The sequence below is a fragment of the Amphiprion ocellaris genome, chromosome 5 (assembly GCF_022539595.1).
Source record: "Amphiprion ocellaris isolate individual 3 ecotype Okinawa chromosome 5, ASM2253959v1, whole genome shotgun sequence".
Taxonomy (NCBI): Eukaryota; Metazoa; Chordata; class Actinopteri; family Pomacentridae; genus Amphiprion; species Amphiprion ocellaris.
In genome coordinates, this window is record NC_072770.1 from 1,102,312 (window position 1) to 1,123,782 (window position 21,471).

At 40.3% G+C, this 21,471-nt stretch overlaps 1 protein-coding gene across 6 annotated transcripts in view; it reads left to right on the forward strand.

The window, feature by feature from the left end:
* LOC111568421 (transcription factor SOX-13-like) overlaps nt 1-20,893 on the forward strand; it is a 48,347-nt gene extending 27,454 nt beyond the window's left edge. For 4 of the 6 annotated variants that reach the window (XM_035948062.2, XM_035948063.2, XM_035948065.2 and 1 more), the window contains 7 exons: nt 3,224-3,303; nt 5,585-5,750; nt 9,142-9,257; nt 12,932-13,031; nt 13,547-13,699; nt 15,277-15,493; nt 17,387-20,893. In XM_035948062.2, the coding sequence (XP_035803955.2) occupies nt 3,224-3,303; nt 5,585-5,750; nt 9,142-9,257; nt 12,932-13,031; nt 13,547-13,699; nt 15,277-15,493; nt 17,387-17,648 (1,094 nt within the window). In that variant the 3' untranslated portion in view covers nt 17,649-20,893. The remainder of the gene's footprint in view (nt 1-3,223; nt 3,304-5,584; nt 5,751-9,141; nt 9,258-12,931; nt 13,032-13,546; nt 13,700-15,276; nt 15,494-17,386) is intronic. The other 2 variants (XM_023270068.3, XM_035948064.2) reach the window with 1 other exon arrangement.
* Nucleotides 20,894-21,471: the final 578 nt, after the last annotated feature.

A 21,471-nucleotide genomic window follows, 5' to 3' on the forward strand; every position in this document is an offset into this window, starting at 1 on the left:
ATTTAATCCATCTTCAGTTATCACCGTGATCTTTCAATAATCCTACAAGGTTTCTCTCCACAAGCCCTTTGGTGTTGGGAACACAGATTTTTTTTTTGTTCTTTCAAAGCCTTTTCCAATGCACCCTGTTGTGAAGGAAGAATGAACACTCAACGAATCAGACAATGACTGAGCTTTGAAGGCCAGAGCGTTTGTGCTGAAAAGATATCTCCATCAGTACAGCTCCTTGAGTTGCCATCCTTGAGAGGTTTTAAAGAGAAGCTTAACCATATTTCTGTGCTTCAACTCAGGGCTCATTTTATAGAAAATGGAAAGGCATTGGTGAGACTTCACTTAAACAATGTGGTTGATAGTACCTTTCACAAACGTATGCTTGTACAGTTAGCGGGCTATACAGGCCAGGCCTTAGAAAGCTGCAGCTTTGTGCAATCTTGCTTTCACGACTCATAAAAGCTATGCTTGTGGATGACCTTGTCTTTTCAGTCTTTTCAAACTCAAAGACACAAGGCCAGTCTTTAAAACCGAGTAGGTGGAATTTAAGGATAGCTCTTCATTTGCTTTTCTTTATTTCAACAAATGCATGTGTATGTGTGTGACTGCTGCTGAATGTTTTGACAGATGAATGTAAAAAATGTGGAAAGACTGCTGGGTGTTGTGGAAGAGGTCGGCTGTAGTCAGAAAGTTCTCTGAAGATACGTGTGGAATGAAGCTCTGTGGTGTTTGCTGTTATTTTGTGAGTCTCTTCCATTTGTTTGCATGTTTGCATATAAGCTCACTCTCAGCTGGACATTATTTATTGGGTTTTTTTCCTGAAAGTCCATACTAAATGCATTGTCAGCCACTCTGTGAATGATGCTAATAATGCTATGATAAAACATTCTCTGTTTCAGAATGACTCAAGCTTTAATCAGAACTACTATGGAATATTGTTCTGATTTATCTTAGTGTATCCCAGCCTGTCTGTTCTGAACTATCAGGATCACTAAACTGTCAGGTGAAGAAATGTAACACTTCAGATTTTTGTAAAATCAATCTGCTCAGTATACTGAAGATTCTAAGTAGCAGTAAGTTTTGTGTATATGTTCCTGTATGTGTTCTCGTGTTTATTAGTCCTAAATGTTTATGGATGAGGTGAGGAAAAGTTCTGTTTTTCTTTCTTTTCTCATTTTCCCAATGATTCACTGTGTATATCATTTTAGTAAAGAATGTTACTTAAATGCAGAGGTGGGTAGTAATGAGTTACATTTACTCCGTTACATTTACTTGAGTAACTTTTCAAAAAAAAAAGTACTTCTGAGTGTAGTTTTACTCTGCCATACTTTTCACTTTTACTTGAGTATATTTGTGAAGAAGAAGCGCTAATTTTACTCCATTACTCTGGGCTACACTCCATTCATTACTTTTTTATTTACCACATTAGAGCTGCTTTATTTTGTCAGAGATTCCTCCAGAGGATCTACCACATGACTGTGTTTCACCAATCAGACGAAGCAACAATAATCACGTGACCGTTTCACCAGACGTCGCCCTGCGGTCACATGACCTCATACAAACTGTGGCAGCATAGCGGCACAAACTCTACACATGTAGCAGACAGGAAATGAAAAAAACGGGGGCATTTTTGAGAAGTTTGATCTTGCTTCGGAGTCATTAGCATACATTAGCATAGCATTAGCATGGATATCTCCGGGTTTTGTCTTCTGTTTACTAACACGGGCGAAGTGAAGCGTGACGTCATGCTGGGATATCCAGGTCCAGCTCTAGTTCCAATGTTATTTTCTATCTACTGAGCCTGTACCATTTGGAGGGAAGTGAAATACAGCATTTCTTGTCACTGGAAGAAGTTTGCAGTGTTCAAACGTTACCTTACTACAGGTGTTTGTTTCAAAAGCTTTATGTTGTGAAAAACAGAGATTTGGAAATTTGTGTTTCTTGTGCCTTAACTTGTAATTTTGTAAAGATGTCATTTAATTTTTCCATTTTTTATTTTAATATTTAGAAACACCAGAATTTGCACATTATTTTACATTTTTGTCTGTCTGATCACATCATTTCTAAAAAATAAATCAGACATTACAATCAAACAGTTACTCAGTACTTGAGTAGTCTTTTCACCAAATACTTTTTTCTTTTACTTGAGTAATTTTTTGGATGACTACTTTTTACTTCTACTTGAGTGATATTTTGAAGTAACGTTACTTTTACTTGAGTACAATTTTTGGATACTCTACCCACCTGTGCTTAAATGTGCACAAATATTACTAGAAATTGAAATAAAAACAGTTTGTATTGTGGTCATTGTCACTGTAATAGATCTAGAATAGGTATTATTATTCAACCATTACTGTATTATCGTATTGGATTTACAGGTTCTTGCCTTGATAAAAGTTCTTCATTTTTCTGGTGTTAAAAGTGGATTAGTACTATGAGAATTAATTACCCCAAGCAAAAGGATCAAAATGTATAAATCTATTAGTTTATATGGAGATGCAAAATGACCAACATTGAAATGTATAGATCACAGATCCAAATAATATTTAAATAAAAGATAAAGGCACAACACAATGAAACTGCCAATAAGGGGAAAACATAATTAGTGGACATTTTGAAAAATCAAAAAGCACCCCACAATAAACAGTAAATTTCATATAAAAGACAATAAAATCACATTGTATAATACTGAGCTGTCTTTTTAAAACATAGGAACGTATTTTACCATTCCATGTATAAAGTATTTAGTCTCTGTTTATTCCTGGATGATTTACTTCACTAAATCATGTAGCAGGAGCTGGTACAGTTTCTGCAGTACAGTGGTGCATCAACAGAGAAGCAGCTTCACTAGAAACTCCTCTATCAGTAAGACCCTCAGCACTGCTAACTCCAAACACATAGAAACTGCACACTACTGGTGACTGTGACTGGCATCGCACAGCATGTTTCCTATTTTACAATGACTGTGCATTGTTCTTGTGTTGTGCTTGAAGCCAAAATAAAGTAAATGAAATTCATACGTACACTATATTTTGAGCTTATATTTTAGCTGTGTCAGTGCTGTACATATAGTTGCTGTAAGCTGGCTAATGTTAACAGTCACCCAACATTGTGTTCCATAGAAGACCTTCTGAACTCTGATGCCAATTCAAAGCTATGTTTGAATCTATACATTCAAATCTTGTTTTCAACCAGTGAAAATGTTTAATTTAATTTATTTTTTTACCTTTAGCAGCTGTGGACTATCCCATGCAGTTGCTGCCGACCACTCATCCCACCCCTGTCAAGAGGAGCAGTGGTTCCTTCCGACAGGTACAACATCACTACACTACATATATTAGAGGCCTGATATGCCTGTTCTTTACTCTTTACGTGATAACAGTTTAGCACACACATTAGTAAGAGGGCAGTGAATCAACACAGCACGGTTTCATAGTACATGTATAGTATAGTATAGTATAGTGTGTGTGTGTGTGTGTGTGTGTGTGTGTGTGTGTGTGTGTGTGTGTGTGTGTGTGTGTGTGTGTGTGTGTGTGTGTGTGTATATACTGTATACATGTGTGGAGGAAGGGATGTTAAAGAAATGAAGCCGTCTGGTTTGAAAAATAATAAGCTTTTGGGTCTCTCCATCCCCAAACATCAGATTTTCAGAATTTCTCAAAAACAGTTTCACAATTTCTGCTTGACCATCTCTGATTTACCTGTCATTTCTATTGATATGGATTTTTAAAATGTTTGTGAAATTTTAGCTTCATATATGAAATACTTTCTGAGATTTTTTTCCTGCCCACTTTCAGCTCATTTTTGAGGCTATGTTTGAATAACAATATCTCAGGAACTATTGCAGATAACAGCCTGATAGTTCCCCTGCTTCCTCCCACAGTCCAGAAACATGCTGAGGTTAACTGGTGATTCTAAATTGTCTGTAGGTGTGAATGTGAGTGTGATTGTTTGTCTCTATGTGTAGCCCTGTGATAGACTGTGACCTGTCCAGGTGAACCTGTGATAGACTGTTACCTGTCCAGGTGAACCTGTGATAGACTGTTACCTGTCCAGGTGAACCTGTGATAGACTGTTACCTGTCCAGGTGAACCTGTGATAGACTGTTACCTGTCCAGGTGAACCTGTGATAGACTGTTACCTGTCCAGGTGAACCTGTGATAGACTGTTACCTGTCCAGGTGAACCTGTGATAGACTGTTACCTGTCCAGGTGTCCCCTGCCTTCACCCTCAGTCAGCTGGGATAGACTCCAGCCTCCCATGACCCTGATGAGGATCTGTAGGTGTCTAGATAATGGATGGATGGACATTTGGAATGCTTTTTAATGTGAAATATTTGGTCACAAAAGTGAAAACAAGTTATTTTAACTTTCATGACTGATCAGATACGAGAAGTTGTACATCAAAAACCTAAATACCGCCATGTAATCTGATCTAAGTAGAACAGAGTTCTGAGATTTCCAAAATGGTTCTCCAAATGTAATTAACGTGCACGTTTTTCAGTGCTGGAACCCTACATTTGGTCACTAGGGTGACAACAGTATAATATAATGATGACCAAATTAAGCATCTGTTGGGACAGTGGGATTTTTCCAGCAATTTTTATCCCTTGACCTACACTACCAGCCAAAGGTTTGGACACCCCTTCTCATTCAATGCTCTTAGTTTGGATGGCATCATGAAGTGCTTTAGTTCAGACTCTGTCTTTCTCAGGGACTTCCTTATGCTTCATCATTTTGAAAACTGAATCCACGTTTTTAGACCCAAACTTGAGCTGGCACACTGGAATTCTCTGAGAAAATGAGTAACATCCAACCACTAAAACACATGTTTCTGTTGAGAGATGCATGCAAATAACTGTAGTTTGGCATCTTAATCAAAAAATAATCACGTGCTTTACTATTTTTTTCTGCTTTTTTTTGTAAAACAGTACATTTGAAAATTCATAAATACCAACGATAATTGTGTTCTAGCATTAAAGATATTGTTTTGATTAAAGAGGTTGCACATACTGGCAGATTAACCATTACAGAGACACTAAATAAAATATTTTGGTCATGAGCAGTACTGTTCATTTAGAGCAGCTGGGCGGTGGACTAATACATTTATTAAGGTCTGTATATATATTCATAGGATCTGCTTTAAAAGTTTACCTCAGTGGTTGATGGGCATTTTTAAAATGATGAAGTTCATATATCAGTCAAAAATTTAAAAGATACTATTTTAGATATCCATAGTTTATCATATAAACCATGAGATGAATATTCCTTTCCTGGTATGTAAGAGGCAGAAAAATGTTTAAAGTGTTTAATGTGTGCTATAGGTGAGTGTGTCCTGTGTGTGCTTTATGTAGCATGACCTGTATTTGTTCACTGGGTTCTCAAGCTGCACAGCTTAGGTAAACAAAAGGAAAGAGAGGATGAGGATAACTTGTAGACAAAAGACCAAAAATGCTACAAAGGTGTGACAGATGTGCTCGGACATGCTGAATGTGCCGTGCATCACCAGGATCCGTGCACGCCCTCTCTTTTTGTGGCTGTATGTGGCTGCCGGCCCCACCCCTGCTCATCATCTGCTCTCACTGTGTGTTTAGGAAGCCAGTCAGCCCCTGAACCTGACCTCCAGGCCGAAGGGGCTGGAGCTGGGTAAAACACCCAGTCCACATAGCCTGGAGCTGGGATCACTGGCGCTGCAAGGATCCTACAGACCCAGAGACTTCCAGAGGGAGGTGTCCCACAGCCCGCCACGATCTGCCCTCAGTGAGTCCTGCAGACGCTGCTCTGTTGAAAAACAAGCAGCAAAAGCTTACTGCAAGTGATTCTGGAATGTTCTGCATAGAAACATTGAGTAGTTTACCTGACCTGCTAATGAAGCTCCAAACACTTCAACTCCTACATATCCTTCACAATAAAAGCATTCCCTTAGTTAGAATGAGCTGAAAGGGCCCTGTCAAACACCCTTTGAGTTTCTTGCTTTTCACAGCAACAAAATTCAAAATGCCTCCTTTTGGATCATGAGACACCTCCTTCATGCTTACACAATGTAAGTACCATCATATATTTCACATAACTGGTGGCAGCATTGCACCTAGAGCTGTAGCAATGTGCCAACAAAGGCTGAGAAGACTTCTGCATGGATGGAAAGGATAGTCAGTTATGTGAGAATACACTCAAGGTTGGTTTGGTAAGAAACCTTCAAATTACTCTTTTTAAATTATTCTGATACAATACAATACAATACAATACAATAACTTTATTAGTCCACGAAGGGAAATTCAGTGTCTGGGGTCTCATCTGTTTACTTTAGAATTAAATAATCTAATATTTGATGGCATAAGTTTTTCATCAGTAAGGCTGCTGTTGAGGTGCCAAACTCAAGCATTTTAAAGTTCTGCACTTAACAGCTTTGATTTTGAAAGGAAAACACATTCATAAAGATAATTGCGTCTTTTCCCACTTTCTGTCATCACTGATTCTGTCCTACACTTCTACGCTGATCGGAATTCTTTCTTAAATACATCATATATTGCAAAGGAAGGGATGCCATTTGCATTTCTGCCAGGTACACTGGTACTTGCTAAGTCAAGGAGAGAGTGGCTTAAAGTGCTGGATTGACAGCTAATATTCCTGTCAGGCACAAACAGTAATGAGCACATGGCACCGGACGTGTAATTTAATTCAAAGCAGGTATTGTTTAAATCACTTTAAATGTGTCTTACATACTCTACCATTCAAAAGTTTGGACTCATCCAGACAATGTCATGTTCTCCATGAAAACTCCCACTTTTCTCCATGTGCTAACATAACTGCACAAGGGTTTTCTAATCATCAATGAGCCTTTCAACACCATTAGCTAACACAATGTAGCATTAGAACACAGGAGTGATGGTTGCTGGAAATGTTCCTCTGTACCTCTATGGAGATATTCCATTAAAAATCAGCTGTTTCCAGCTAGAATAGTCATTTACCACATTAACAATGTCTGCACTGGATTTATCATTCATTTCATGTTATCTTCATGGATAAAAACTGCCTTTCTTTCAAAACTAAGGACATTTCTAAGTGACCCCAAACTATTTAACAGTCATGCATGTTTACTTATGAAAAACTGTGCATGATTAAAATGTTTCTTTGCAGAATACAGAATACGTTTTTGTCATGTTTTATTGTTTTCAGTATGTTAATGTTTGTAAACAGATAATAACAAATAATTCAGATTGATTTGATTGTTTAATCTTTGTTTTGTGGAAGTGAAGCGCACATCTAGCTGTGAACAAACGTTTCCATCCATTAGTGAAGATCGTTTGTATTTCATAGTGGTCTTGAGTTTCCAATGAATCCGAGAATTCTGAATTCTCTTTTATGGAATCATTTAAACATGACACTTTGTCACAAGACACAATCATGCATTTTTGTCCTTTGATAGATTTATTGAAGGTCTTCTGGAAATATGACAAATCATATGGATTAAAAATATCCATACAGCAGTGCTGGTATTTGGTTAAATGTCCTTTGGCCATTTTCACCTGAATTAGGTGCTTTTGGAAACCATCCACAAGCTTCTGGTTGCATCTTTTATCACTCCTCCTCACAGAATTGGTGCAGTTAAACTAAATCTGTTGTCTTTCTAACACAGACTTGTTTCTTCAGCACAGTTCACTGGTTCTTGAAGATCAGTCTAAAACCTTTATTCTAGCCTGATTTAGTCATTTCTTTACCTCTTCTGATGTGTGTTTGAGGTCATTGTCTTGTTGGAACACCTAAATACGTTCAAGAACCAACCTTGTGGCTGATGATTTTAGGTTTTCCTGAAGAATGTGGAGGCAATCCTCCTTCTTTATTCTATTTTCTTTGTGTAAAGTACCAGTTCCACTGCCAGTAAGACAGCCCTAGAGCATGATACTACCACCACCATGCTGGATGGTAGATTTGGTGTTCTTGAGGTTAAGGGCTTCACCTTCTCTCCAAACAAATTTCTCATCATTGTAGCCAAGTAGCTCTTTTTTTCCTGACCACACCTTTCCTCCAGAAGGCCTTTTATTGGTCCATGTGATCAACAGCAAACTTCAGCCGAGGCTTAGGGTGCATCTGCAAAAGTAGCTTCCCTGTTGCTCAGCAGCCTCTCAATCCATGGTGATAGAAAACACACTGACACCTGTATTCCAGCAGCTTCTAATTCATTCAGACCTGCTTTTTGGTGATTGTTGGTCAACTGTTGAGCATCCTGACCAGCTGGTTCTCAGCAGTGTTTTTCCCTGATCATGGCAGTGACACAACTGGACCATATACTTTATGCTCACACACAGGTGTTGGCATAGTTGATTTTGGAATCTGTAGCTGCTTTAAAATGGCTCAAAATGACTTTCTTGACTTCTTGACAATGATTTGCTTCTTCAGATCTTTGCTGAGCTCCTGAGACTTTCCTGCTGGACTGTTTGTGGTTGAGTCTAATAAGTTTCTAAAATGGGCTCTATTTAAATAGTCTCAGAGGAGTCAGCAGCTGTAGTCAATCGTAATCACTCAAGAAGTTTAGAGACCATGTCACTGAAAAAAATGTTAACAAACCTGTCTAAATCACCAATAAAGATAGTTTAAGTTGCTGTATGCACATTTTTGACCCAGCAGAATTTCATTATCATTTTTTTATAAAGATATAGAATAAATTATGAAATAACCAAAATGCAGCATTGTTTTTTGTGACAAAGATCAAAGATGCATGTATTTCAACCATTCCATCATATCAAGAGCTGTAGGAGTCAGTGGAAACTTCCAAGTGTATGTAAACTTTTGTTCACAGCTATATTTTGCTATTGGTTTTCACAATAAAACACAACATATGTATTTTGTGTTAGAATAGATGCGGTTTAGTAACGCTAAGCAAGCAGCTGAAATCTATTTTCATTTTAAAACTCTGTCTTTGCCAGTCATTATGTTTGTTAACTTTCTGTCACTTCAGGATATGAAACTAATTATAAGCTGTAGGTGACCGTTGATAACATCTACAACGTGTTTCTAAAGGAGGAACTGTGGTTGCTGCTGACATTTTACTTTCCTCTGTTGGATTGTCCTTTCTTTTTCTTCACCATCCTGATCTTGGTCCCATTTTTCTCATTTTGTTCGCCTCCTTCTTGTGCTGTGTTTTTGTCCTCAGGTTTCCTAGGAGACAGCGATGTGGTCACCCAGGCCATCCACGATGCTCAGCAGCTCCTGAGGACTCACAGCAGTGGAGGACGAGAGAGAGACAGGGAAAGACATGGCAGCGGAAAGGTGATGAGCTAAAGTCACAAGGTTTCGACCTGTCCCAATCCATCTGACCCTGCTTTAGGCTGGGGTTGACCATACCTTTAGTAACACTTTTAAAATGGCTCAAGACTGAGCTGAATGCCTTTAGATTGGTTTACAGACTACATCAGCATGAGATCAGACTTGCAGAGAAAAAAAATGAGAGCTATGGTGTGACTTACTGCTGTCATTCTTCTCCTTATACTGGCTTTCTTTACTTAGTTTAATACTGGCAGCTTGCATCACAGGTGTCTGCTTTTTCTGGCCTTTCACTTGAACCTGCATTTTTCTGGGGGCAGTGGAAATGAGCCGCAAACACAAAACTAACACATTTGTAGCTTTTAACTTGGTAAGGCTTACATGTCAGCAATTGGTTGCTTAGTTACACATCTAGCAGTTATGGAACTACATTATCTTTTATCTCTGGTCGTGTTATTTCAGTCCAGTATTCACTGTCTTTTAATTCTGTTCTGTCAACAGAGTTACTACCTGGTGACAATAGTGGGACACTTAACAGCTAAATAACAGATATTTCAATCAGAAATTCCTGATTTCTCACAATGGCCCAACACACACTGGTATACACGACAGTTTGAGCCAAGTCGGATCAGGAGAAAAAGCTAATCAGGAGTTCCTGAATGAAAAATCAGTTATTTAGCTGTGAAGTGCTTTACTGTCTTCACCAGGTACTTCCTTTGAGTTAATACGATATAGGTGACTCGAAGTGTTTTTTTATGACCAAAAATGTTACTCAGAGCAGTGTTTCAATAAAACAGTGAGCTTTGGAGGTAGGACAGCAAACTGAGAATAGAAGTTAGTGATACTCACTCAAGGATTCTGGACATTAAGCTAGTTTTCTATGAACAACCATGACCGCTTTGCAATTCTTAGCTCTGATTGGCTGACAAGCAAGACTATAGTCATTTTTTACTATTAAAATGCCTAAACATAGTCTTGCTTGTCAGCCAATCAGAGCTAAGAATTGCCAAGCAGTCATGGTTGTTCATAGAAAACTACCTTCATATCCAGAATCCTTTAAGAGACAGGTGAAGTTATCGATATTACATATTTTAAAGAATTGCAAGAGACTGAATGAGCATTTTGACGACACACAGGGTTTAATGTCATCACTGTAAATTAAGACTAAGTCAGTTATTTTACAGTTTTTCTCCATTGATAAGACACTGTTCCTGAAAAATAGCACACATTTCCCAACACACTGCACACTATTTTTTTATTTGAACACAATTCACAAAGCACTGCACACTTGTGTCAAAAGCACACTTTATTGTCAAAATCTGAACTTTGTTTTCAAAATTAAGACACACAAAGCAAAACTAGGACACTGCACTGCTAAATACAAAACACTCTTCTCTCACTGTGTTTTCACATGAAGTGTAAAAAATGATACAGTCCTCAAAAATGACAACTTAAACACAAATGCATCCTATAGATGAATCAGAGGTCATTGCAGTGCCTGACTGTACATTATAAAATAAAAATAATGTTAGACAACAAATACAGCACTGTATTGTACACAGTACAGTCTGCAGATATTTACACCACGTCTGCATCAATTCTTTCAGCCTGGTCAGACCTCAGGACCTCATCAACATCACAAGCTATGTTTTCTATGGAAAGAAAGATCTAGTGTGTCTGATCCAGCCCTGATATGCATCAACAGAAACATCACCACATGCCAAGACCACTGATTGATGGAGATTTTCCCAAAGTATGGCTGCTGCTCATATACCTTCCACCTCCATGTAGAGAAGAATTCTTCTATAGGATTCAGAAAGGGAGAATATGGAGGCAGAAAAACCACAATAACTTCAGGGTTCATACTGGACCATTCCTGAATCAATAGTCCTCTATGAAAACTAACATTGTTCCAGATGTATTCATGTGTATCATCAGAATCCAACTGAAAAACTCTCTGGAACAAACACACACAAAACACAGAAAAAGTCAGTCATGTACACTTTCTGTAACTTTACCAGCACTTGTGAACCAGAATGTTGCATTAGATTTTTTACAGTATTCTCAGAACATTTCTGACTGCTTGTATTGTTCCAGTATAGACATGTCACTGAAGTGACAAACAACATTTACATACATGTAAAGTAAACCACAGTAAACCTGAAACCATTTACTTTATTCATCCTTACCCTCTGATGACCTTAACAACAGATTATATTCTGAACAGCTAATTCTGCTTCCCAGCAGGTTTTATAGTGTGCAGTTCATTGGTAAAAGTGTTTTCAGCTTTGACTTGTTGTGTCTTAATTGTGACAGCAGTGTTGGAACAGTGTCCCAGTTCTGCTTCCTAGTGTTCACTTTTTGAAAAATGTGTGCTATGAGTGAAAAGTGTGTTCAAATGAGCAATAAACATGTTCAGTCTTTAGCAAAAAGAGTGCAAGAGTTTTGGAAACTGTGTGCAAACCATGAATAGTGTCCAAAATTTGGACAGCAGAGTCCTGTTTTTGAGAAATGTGTGCAGTCAGTTGGAGGCTGTGTGCAGTGGATGGAATTTAGTGTCTTATCAATTGAGAAAAACTGTAAAAGACCAGTTTATCAGCAAGGGGATCTGTCAGATCTTCATGTAAAGTGGTGAAGTGTGGGATGCAAATACCTTGTTACTGTACAGAGTTGATGTGAGGAAGCAGTCCGTCTCTTTCTCTGACTGATGTCTCGGGGTGTAATGGGGGGGTGGAGGTCAGAGTCTGGTTTAGGGTTACAGGGAGTCATTCCTCTCCTGAGGATTAAGCAGACAGATGACTCTATCAGCTGTGGTTTACCCACACACAAACGCAGTGTTACATCTCAGAGAAAACGCTTTGAATTAAACAGTAAACTGTTGGTTTTCTATGAGAAGCTACTGCTTTGGAAAACTGCAAAATGGAGTAGACTGAGTTGTTTTTAAGTGCTGTTAAAAGATCTTACAGTGCATATTTGTAAAAAATACACAATGTTATCTGCTGGTTTTGTTCTTGTAAAAGTGGTCTTCTATTCAGATCTTGGTTTTCATTCTTCGGGGCAGTTGAAGCTTTGGTCTCAGCCGGAGAAACAGCTGTTGCAGCCTCACAATACCACAAAGGCCTTAGTGTGGCATTGACTGAGCCACCTGCCCTCTCTCTTTTTTCCACTGTAATACCTCCTCTGTGGCACCCCTCCTCTCCTTCTTTATCCTGCTCCATCTCGCCTCTACCGCTGCCTTAACACCAATACTGTTGACTGACCTATTTTGGTGTTACACTCTACTCCACTGCATGGGGATAGAAATCATTTTACAGCATTAGGAAGGGTGATAAATAACACGCAGCTGGTGTGGTAGTTTTGCAGATGCAGAGTCTTGGCTACTTCACCTTTCATCCCTGCCACAATAAACACCATTCTTCCTCCTCCATAGCGCTGCGATTTCCTGTCTTTGCATTTTCAGCTCTGCATTTAAACAGCAGCTGATATGGAAAGCCTGCCGTGTCTTTACCTTAAATAGTAGCGTGTGTCACACATGAGCGCCTGAACACACCACTGGAACACCGGGTCATCATTTTACTGCAGTCCAAATTCAAATCATTTCTTTGTGCTGGAGTGTGAATATTTGTGTGACTTTACTGCATGTCAGACTTCATCCATCTTTGTCTTTTACGTGTCTACAGGAGTTCAGAGGTTCTCCCTGCAATGAGGGAACGTCTCACTGTGAGCGGGCTGAAGACAGACTGCCGTCCACTGAGGACCATCTCAGTAGTGACTCTGAGGGTACGTGTCTCTGGAGGATCTTTGTTTGATGGTCATTACAAGGAAACAACCTGATAACCAGCAAAGTTATCATCAGATCATGTTCTATCAGTGCCGCCCTCAGAATATCACATTGACATTTAATTATTGAAAACAACCACCAGCTTCAGGAGTAACTGGATTTATCAAAACGCACCGTCATCTTTGGGAATTGTTGTAGCTTAAATGAGAAAAAGAACAAAATGTCTGCTTTTGAGAATCTGAATCATAACTGCATGTGAAACTGGACTTTTGTGGCTGAAGATAGCATTTTTATTCGATAACTGAAGATTAATAGCTGGTTTGAAAGAAATTCACCCATTTTAGGCTTTTAAGAGAAATGTTTAATAGAAGTAAAGTGTACTCCTAGGAAGAAACTAATGTAGAAATGTGTTTAGAAACGTGTTAGTCATTTCCTGAAGAATTCCTGGGGTATGACGACCATATTCCAAAGCCAGCCTGTAAGTGTGTTTCCTGTGGCGTCCTGCCTGTCTCAGTCCCAGGCAGCTACCCTGAGGCCCGCCACCCTCCCTCCTCAGGCCACATCAAGAGACCCATGAACGCCTTCATGGTGTGGGCCAAAGATGAGCGGCGGAGGATCCTGCAGGCCTTCCCTGACATGCACAACTCCTCCATCAGCAAGATCCTGGGTGAGACATGCACACACACACACACACACACACCAATAAAAACCATTACTAAAACTCTTTAACAAACAGCTGACTGATTACTGAAATACTTCCACATACAAACCTTTTGTTTTTTGACATATTCATTTTCACACCAGCTGATCTCACACCTCCTAGCATGTGTTTGATGTGTGAACTCCACCTTCATCCAGAGGAAGAACTGAACCAGTCTGGTGGCCTCATAAGGACCAGCTGATACCTCTGTGACTATTCCAGCAGATAGGGACGACATTTCAGAGCCCCTTCCACTAAAGTAGAGCTGTGAACCGTGAGTCAGGGTTGTGGTATTCACTCTACAACTGTTACAGCGTTTAATTTAGAGATGTTTATTTGAAAATGTGGCCCCAACATACTTGAGTATCAGAGCATCTGCTCCTGAGGCAGTCAGTGTCTTTAAGCATCTCAGTGGCTGTATGCTATTTTAAGCTCTAGTCGTTTTTGGAAGGTAAACATATTCTTTGAACAAAATAAACCTTTAATACCCAAAATGTATTGTTTGCTCCAACAGTTTGACTAACTTGGTTTACCTGAATGCATGGTTGATGCTCTAGTTGGCCAGTTAATTACACAAACTCTAGAAAAACAGCAACAAGAAAACAAAGAACATTTGTTCTACTTTTACTATAACATACTATAGCATATTATACAATAATACTATATTATATCATATTATAATGTAACATGCTATACTATAGAATACTATCAATGTGTAGATCAATTCATGCTTTCTGTGTCAATCTGCGCTGACCACAGAACTTTGCACGCGAACTGTGTACATTTTTCTGTTCATATTTCAATGGGTCCATGCAACCCCTTATCGAACACAGAAAAACTATGTCCATTTTTACTTAGAAACTGGTCTGTAGCACCACATGCTTGGAAAATGTAGAACTTCCCACTGTGTCTGGGCTCTGTTGATTTGAATTGAAAAGTTGAATTAAATCTCTTTTAAAGATGAAAGGTGTGAATGACTGAGAAGCCACACAGGAGGCCTTTTCATGTCACTCTAAGTCCAATAAAACTAACTGTGAGGAGGCTTTGTGAGTGGACATGCCTCTGAGAGGCTGAGCCTGTTTCCCCTCTGCTGGAAGAGACAGGAGGAACCAGATGTCCTCCATGGTGGAAGACATCAGTCCTGAAGGCTTCAGCAACTGTACGCCTTATTGCTATAAATATCTCTGGTGCACAAATTTGTGAATTTACTTCAACATCTTCCAGCTTCTCTAGTGGATCCCGTTTGTATTTTATTGTCTGGTTTATCTAATTTTTCATTAGATGTTTTTCAGGTCAGTCAGCCTTCTAGTTTCTTTAGGCCTGAATGTTCTCAGCTCTTCACTTTTGTTTTTTTAAAAGGCACATTTTCAGTAAAACTAACTGCATAATGACTAAAATCAGGCCTTTTACGTTATCTGTGAATGACTGAGAATAATACAACAGGAGGCCAAATAAACCTTTTAAGAATGCTCGTTCTCAAATTCTGACTTTTGGTGTCTAGGGAACCTTGTGGAAGCTCAGCTCCTCTGTGTTTTTGTCTCCAGGCTCCAGATGGAAGGCCATGTCCAACCAGGAGAAGCAGCCGTACTACGAGGAGCAGGCGAGGCTGAGCAGGCAGCACCTGGAGCGCTATCCGGACTACAAATACAAACCGCGGCCCAAACGGACCTGCATCGTGGAGGGACGAAGACTGAGGGTGGGCGAGTACAAGGCCATGATGAAGAGCCGCCGTCAGGAGCAGAGAGCGACCTACAGCCACAGGTAGAATCTAAGGAGGCCACAGTGCTCCTCAGCACTCTGAAATAATGGAATCTGTCCATGGCAGACAACACTGACGAGAGTTCATGCTGCTCCTCCACAAACAGACAATGGCTGCAGCCTCCAAAGCTTTTTTTTTTTATTGTGTATCTTGAAGACACAAACAAAAGTGGAGTATTGAAGCGAGAACAGGGCTGTTTCTCAGTCTGTCCTCGACAATGAATAGAATCCTTCTATTCAGTTAGAGTCCTTCTAACTCATCCAACTAGTTAAGCTGGAGGAGCTGGAGGTTGGAAATGTTCAGTTTTCTGTGCTTTGTTTAAGTGTTTTCTTCTTTTTATCTAATTAAACTTTGCCCTTTCAGACTCTTTTTAGAAGTACCACATTAGTATCAGAACGTCACAATAGATGAAGATTTCATTTCTGATGACTTTTTGAAAGACCTGATTTTTAGGGGAGGATACAGAGACACTGGAGGAGGAGTACTGTATTTAGCTTCTTAGTGAGCCTGATGTGTTGTTTTTGAAGGAGAGATGACTTAAAACATGCCAAAACATGCTGAGCACCTGCCTGATGCAACCTGTCACGGCCTGGACTCACCTAGACGATGGTCGTGTGTCTGTACTGTACTGTAATGATCTTTTAGATTATTTAAAAGCAACGGACCACAGCTGGAACTCCACACAAGTCATCGTTTTGTGTTGTTTAAATGTATAATTTAATCCATCATCTAGACACCTATAGATCCTCATCAGGGTCATGGGGGGCTGGAGTCTATCCCAGCTGACTGAGGGTAAAGGCAGGAGACACCTGGACAGGTAACAGTCTATCACAGGTTCACCTGGACAGGTAACAGTCTATCACAGGTTCACCTGGACAGGTAACAGTCTATCACAGGTTCACCTGGACAGGTAACAGTCTATCACAGGTTCACCTGGACAGGTAACAGTCTATCACAGGTTCACCTGGACAGGTAACAGTCTATCACAGGTTCACCTGGACAGGTAACAGTCTATCACAGGTTCACCTGGACAGGTAACAGTCTATCACAGGTTCACCTGGACAGGTAACAGTCTATCACAGGGCTACACATAGAGACAAACAATCACAATCACATTCACACCTACAGACTAGTTAGAATCACCAGTTAACCTCAGCATGTTTGTGGACTGTGGGAGGAAGCTGGAGAACCTGGAGAAAACCCACACATGTACAGGAGAACATGGAAACTCCATGCAGGAAGATCCCAAGAAGGCCGGGACAAGAACTGGGGATTTTCTAGCTGCAAGGCGACAGTGCTAACCACTGAGCCACTGTGCAACCCCATATAATTTAATATATCGACACAAAAAGCTGAACCACACCACGCCGAACCTTGACCTAAGGCCGTTGTACTACGGCATAGAATGGGATGGTCTGTTCAGCTGAGGATGTAGGAGAATTGTAGCAGAGGTGGCCAGCATCACAAGGAGATGATTTAGACAAAGAAATAACTTCTGGTAAAAAAATGACTTAGGCCATTATTTTAGGAAGGTGACGATATTTACTTTGTCTGTTCGTTAAATATCTATTTTTCAGTGAGCATGAGTGTCAGTAGCTCTAAACTGGTCCGCCTATGGATAAACATTGAGTCTGTTCAGTTTTAGTCATTTCAGCTCTGTTCTTGCTTATTGCTGGTTTGTCATTTTGTTGTGGTGAACATGTCTAAACAGTAAGAAATCAAAATGGGTTTTCTACTAACCTAACAATCATGAATACTTGTTAACTCGTTAACTGAATAACCGCTATGCGCTACAGTAACGTGTTGAACCTCAGCACCTCTATCATGTGAAGGATAAGTGCCTCTGAATATCAGCTACAGTCTCAGTGTTCACATGCTGCTCTCTGTCTTTTCAGTCAAACAGAACCACAGCAGATCCATTACCCCCACAGTGACGCCCAGTACCCAGGCGGCTCAGTTTCAGCGATGCCCTTTCACCCAGCACTACTGGAGCATTATCTGCCTCAAGTCCCAGCCGCCCCACGCAGAACCGAAGGCCAGGCCGTGACCAGCCCTCTGCCCAGGGAGAAGGAGAGACAGCAACCTCCGTACAGTGAAGGAGAGGAGAGCAACGGGGAGGAGAGGAGTGAGGGGGAACTGGTGCTCCTGACAGACTGAGGAAGGACAGATAGAGAGGGAAAGGAAAAGGAAAAACCTGGGATGGGAGGAAGGTCAGGGTAGCTGAGGGGAGGATGTTCTTTGTTCAGTGCTTTAGTGAATGAAAAAATCATGACTTATTCCCTTGTAAATGAGCCCAGTCTCCAGTAAACCCTCCACACACACAGAGGAAAGCTCTTATTGTTCCACTTCATGGGTGTCATGCTTGCTGCTTGGTGTTAGAATATCAGAGTTATTAATCCCTTTTGCTCTCTGTTTTCTCACCATTTTGACTTTTGACGAAGTGCCGCACAAAGATTTAGTCATCTGAGAAAACACAGGAAACCATAAAAGTTCAATGGAACACACATTCTTACCTGTTAGACACCTGAACCTGAGCAGCTTGTATTTTCAGTTTGTCTTTCTGTTGTCAGTATGTGAGCAGCGCCCCATTGTGGTACAGTCTGGTTGTCACTGAAAGGAGTCGAGGTTCTTTCTGCTTCTTTTCTTACTTTGTCTTAATGTTGTGCATGTTGCAGCGCAGGACATGTAGATTGTCAGGCTAGGATGCTTCCTGAAGCCAGGTTAGAATGTTCCACATCACATTAGAAGGTAAAGAAAGACACTTAAAAGTGGATTTCAGCAATTTGTGTACTGCACTGCCATAAAGAGTAAACAACTCCAGCTGAAAGGATTTTTAAAATAATGCTCTTTATTCCAGATCCCACTCTGAGCTCTTTCATTCGGTGCTCCTGATTCAAACTGCATCTCCAGCCGCCCACTTCTTTCCCCTTTTAAATGTGAGCAGAACAAAGTAAGGAATTAGAAAGTCTTTTTATTCGTGGGGGAGGAGGAAAAAAAATTGAAACAAATGGCCAATGAGAAAGAATGACAGGATAACTCCTCGTCATTCGTCCTCATGTTGGTCCACAGGTTAAAGCATGTAAACACTGTCTGGATGAAGCAGTCAGCAAAGCAGCTCCTCCACGCAGTCCAGACTGAAAAATAAACATTTCAAATCATTTATGAAAAATCTTTTTTGTAAAACTGCCAAGAGTTCCTGCTAGTTCCCCTGATGTACCCCCTGATATGAACAGATATACACTGTTGATCAGACCACATCTCTACCAGGAGGAGGAGAGTTTAAAGTTAACAGGACCCCTGATCGACCACAATAGTCCCAGTAAAGCTGCTGTAAACCAGAATCACCCTTCAAGGCCACTTCATGGTTGATGCATCCATGTGTTCCAGGTCCCTCATATCATTCAGTGGCCCATGTCCTGACTGAAAGCATCAGGACTGTAAACCGGATGCTTGTTCTGTGCAGCATATTTAATCCTGTACTGCTGTCCACCCTGTTTTCTTCTTTTGACTCACAGCAGCTTGTTTTGCTGCTGAAAGGAGGTTGCCAGATCTATTTTCTAGTGCGCATGTTTGGAACAGATGCGTCTGACACACCTTATCATCCTGTTGCACGTCTTTTCCTGCACTAGTTTCCATGGCACCGACTGGACTAACAGCGTCAGCAAGCTTCTTATTTCAGTGAATCAGTTCCAAATAAGTATCACAGTAGTGAGTGGGAATTTATTTTGCTAATGTGGTTCGATCTAGTTTGTGACATCATCAAGGTTATCTTTTCAGACTTTGGACTGCCTTTTTATTAAGGTAAATTAGAATCATCCTGCAGCTGCATTCAGGGGCATCTCTGCTTAAAACAGAAAAAAACAAACAGTTGGAGTTCATTATTAAAGGCTGGGTCTTATCTTCAAGCAACATACTTGTTCTCTCTCAGGGTACCTATGACACTCCTGTTGTGGCCCAGGTAGTCTACAGTAAACCGCTGATCAGACCCTCCTCTTCCTCACCCTTCCACATGGCTGGATTTGTATTTTTCAGCAGTTCGTAGACTTGATGTCTGTTTTTGTGTACCTCTGTGTTAGCTTGCCACTATGAGTGTTTTTTGATTGTCATGCTGACCAGCTCCTATCCGTGTATCAGAATTCCTGCTTTTTTTTCTGTGATGCAGCCTTTCATAACAGTGCAGAAAATGTCCACATTCTGTTAACATTATTATTATTATTAAGACCAAAATGAAGGCAAAGTTCATCTAAATAGACTAAAGCGTAGTAATTTCATCATCTTTTACATTCCTCTACCACAGACATCTAATCAAATCAGTGTTTCCACTGTTACGCCTCACTAGTTCCTCTCTAATTGATATTTGCAGCTTTTAATAATCACCATTTCTTTGCATTGTAAGCAGTGTACATACCACTGACACTACTTTTTCCCATTGAGATATTGTGAGGGCACTATATCTATAGTGGGTAAATGTAGTTCAAATTTGGACGCTTCAAATCTAACAGCAGTGAGTATGTTTAGTGCACATGGAATAGTGGGAGGAATTCCAGACAGATGTGTGTAAAATCCCCATCTGTCTTTTGATGATGCATGCATGTGATCTTTATGTGTGACGGCATTTCAGAAAGTGAAAGAAATCCCTGTTTTTCTGGGTGACTGGACCTTCAGGTAACTTAGTACCAAACACATCCCTGTATCTTCAACAGATCGGCCTCCAGGTGGCGTCAGAGGCTACTGGGGGATTTTGGCTCCTTGGATGCACTTATCAGCTGCTGTTCTGGTTGATTACCAATCAAGATTTATCATGATGCCATGCGTAAAAACCAAGCTTTTTAAGCGTGGTGTTTTATGAGCTGGTTAAAGCGCTATCTGTGCACTTCTAGCGGAACATGCGACAACACATCTAACTTCCTGACTTACTGATTTAGGATTTTCCTTGCAGGACATGGGCAATTCTGCATTCCATGAATAAACCTCAGTGAGCTCCATGCCGCTGCTTCAGCATACAGTGTCCAGTGACTGTAGATTCCTAAATGAATTAAATGTTATTTACTATTTTTACATGCTGAGTCATTTTAAATGAGCTCAGTTTGTAGTTTTGTGTCAGGAACTATTCAAGGTTGACAAATCATAATGGTGGGAAAAGATCTGTTTCATACCTCTGGGTTTGGGCTCATCCTGCTAAATCTGCTGACTTTAGAGTACAGAGACAGCTACAGAAGGAAATGTTTCTCTTGTTTTGGTGGAAACATGCTGAGTCACCTGTCATTACCCTGCTGATGTAAATATAGAAAGAGACTTTATTTTGTTTATAAGAGCTTGTGTAATTTAAAGGTGTACATTTCTATATGTTTTCTGATTTTGTTTTTGATTTTTGACTAAATAAACTGATTGTGTTAACTGTGTTTGGTAAGAGTGTGTGTGTGTGTGTGTGTGTGTGTGTGTGTGTGTGTGTGTGTGTGTGTGTGCGCATGACTCTCCCAACAGACTGTGATTGGTTGAGTAATTACACACATACAGTGCTGCTGTCTGTCTTAGTACACCTGTCTTTGGATCTAATTTAACTCAGTTGCTCAGTGGTTAGCACCGTCGCCTTGCAGCTAGAAGATCCCCAGTTCACATCCCGGCCTTCCCGGGATCTTCCTGCATGGAGTTTCCATGTTCTCCTGTACATGTGTGGGTTTTCTCCAGGTTCTCCAGCTTCCTCCCACAGTCCACAAACATGCTGAGGTTAATTGGTGATTCTAAACTGTCTGTAGGTGTGAATGTGAGTGTGATTGTTTGTCTCTATGTGTAGCCCTGTGATAGACTGTTACCTGTCCAGGTGAACCTGTGATAGACTGTTACCTGTCCAGGTGAACCTGTGATAGACTGTTACCTGTCCAGGTGTCTTCTGCCTTCACCCTCAGTCAGCTGGAGTAGACTCCAGCCCCCCATGACCCTAATGAGGATTAAGTGGATGGATGGATGGATAGATAGATGG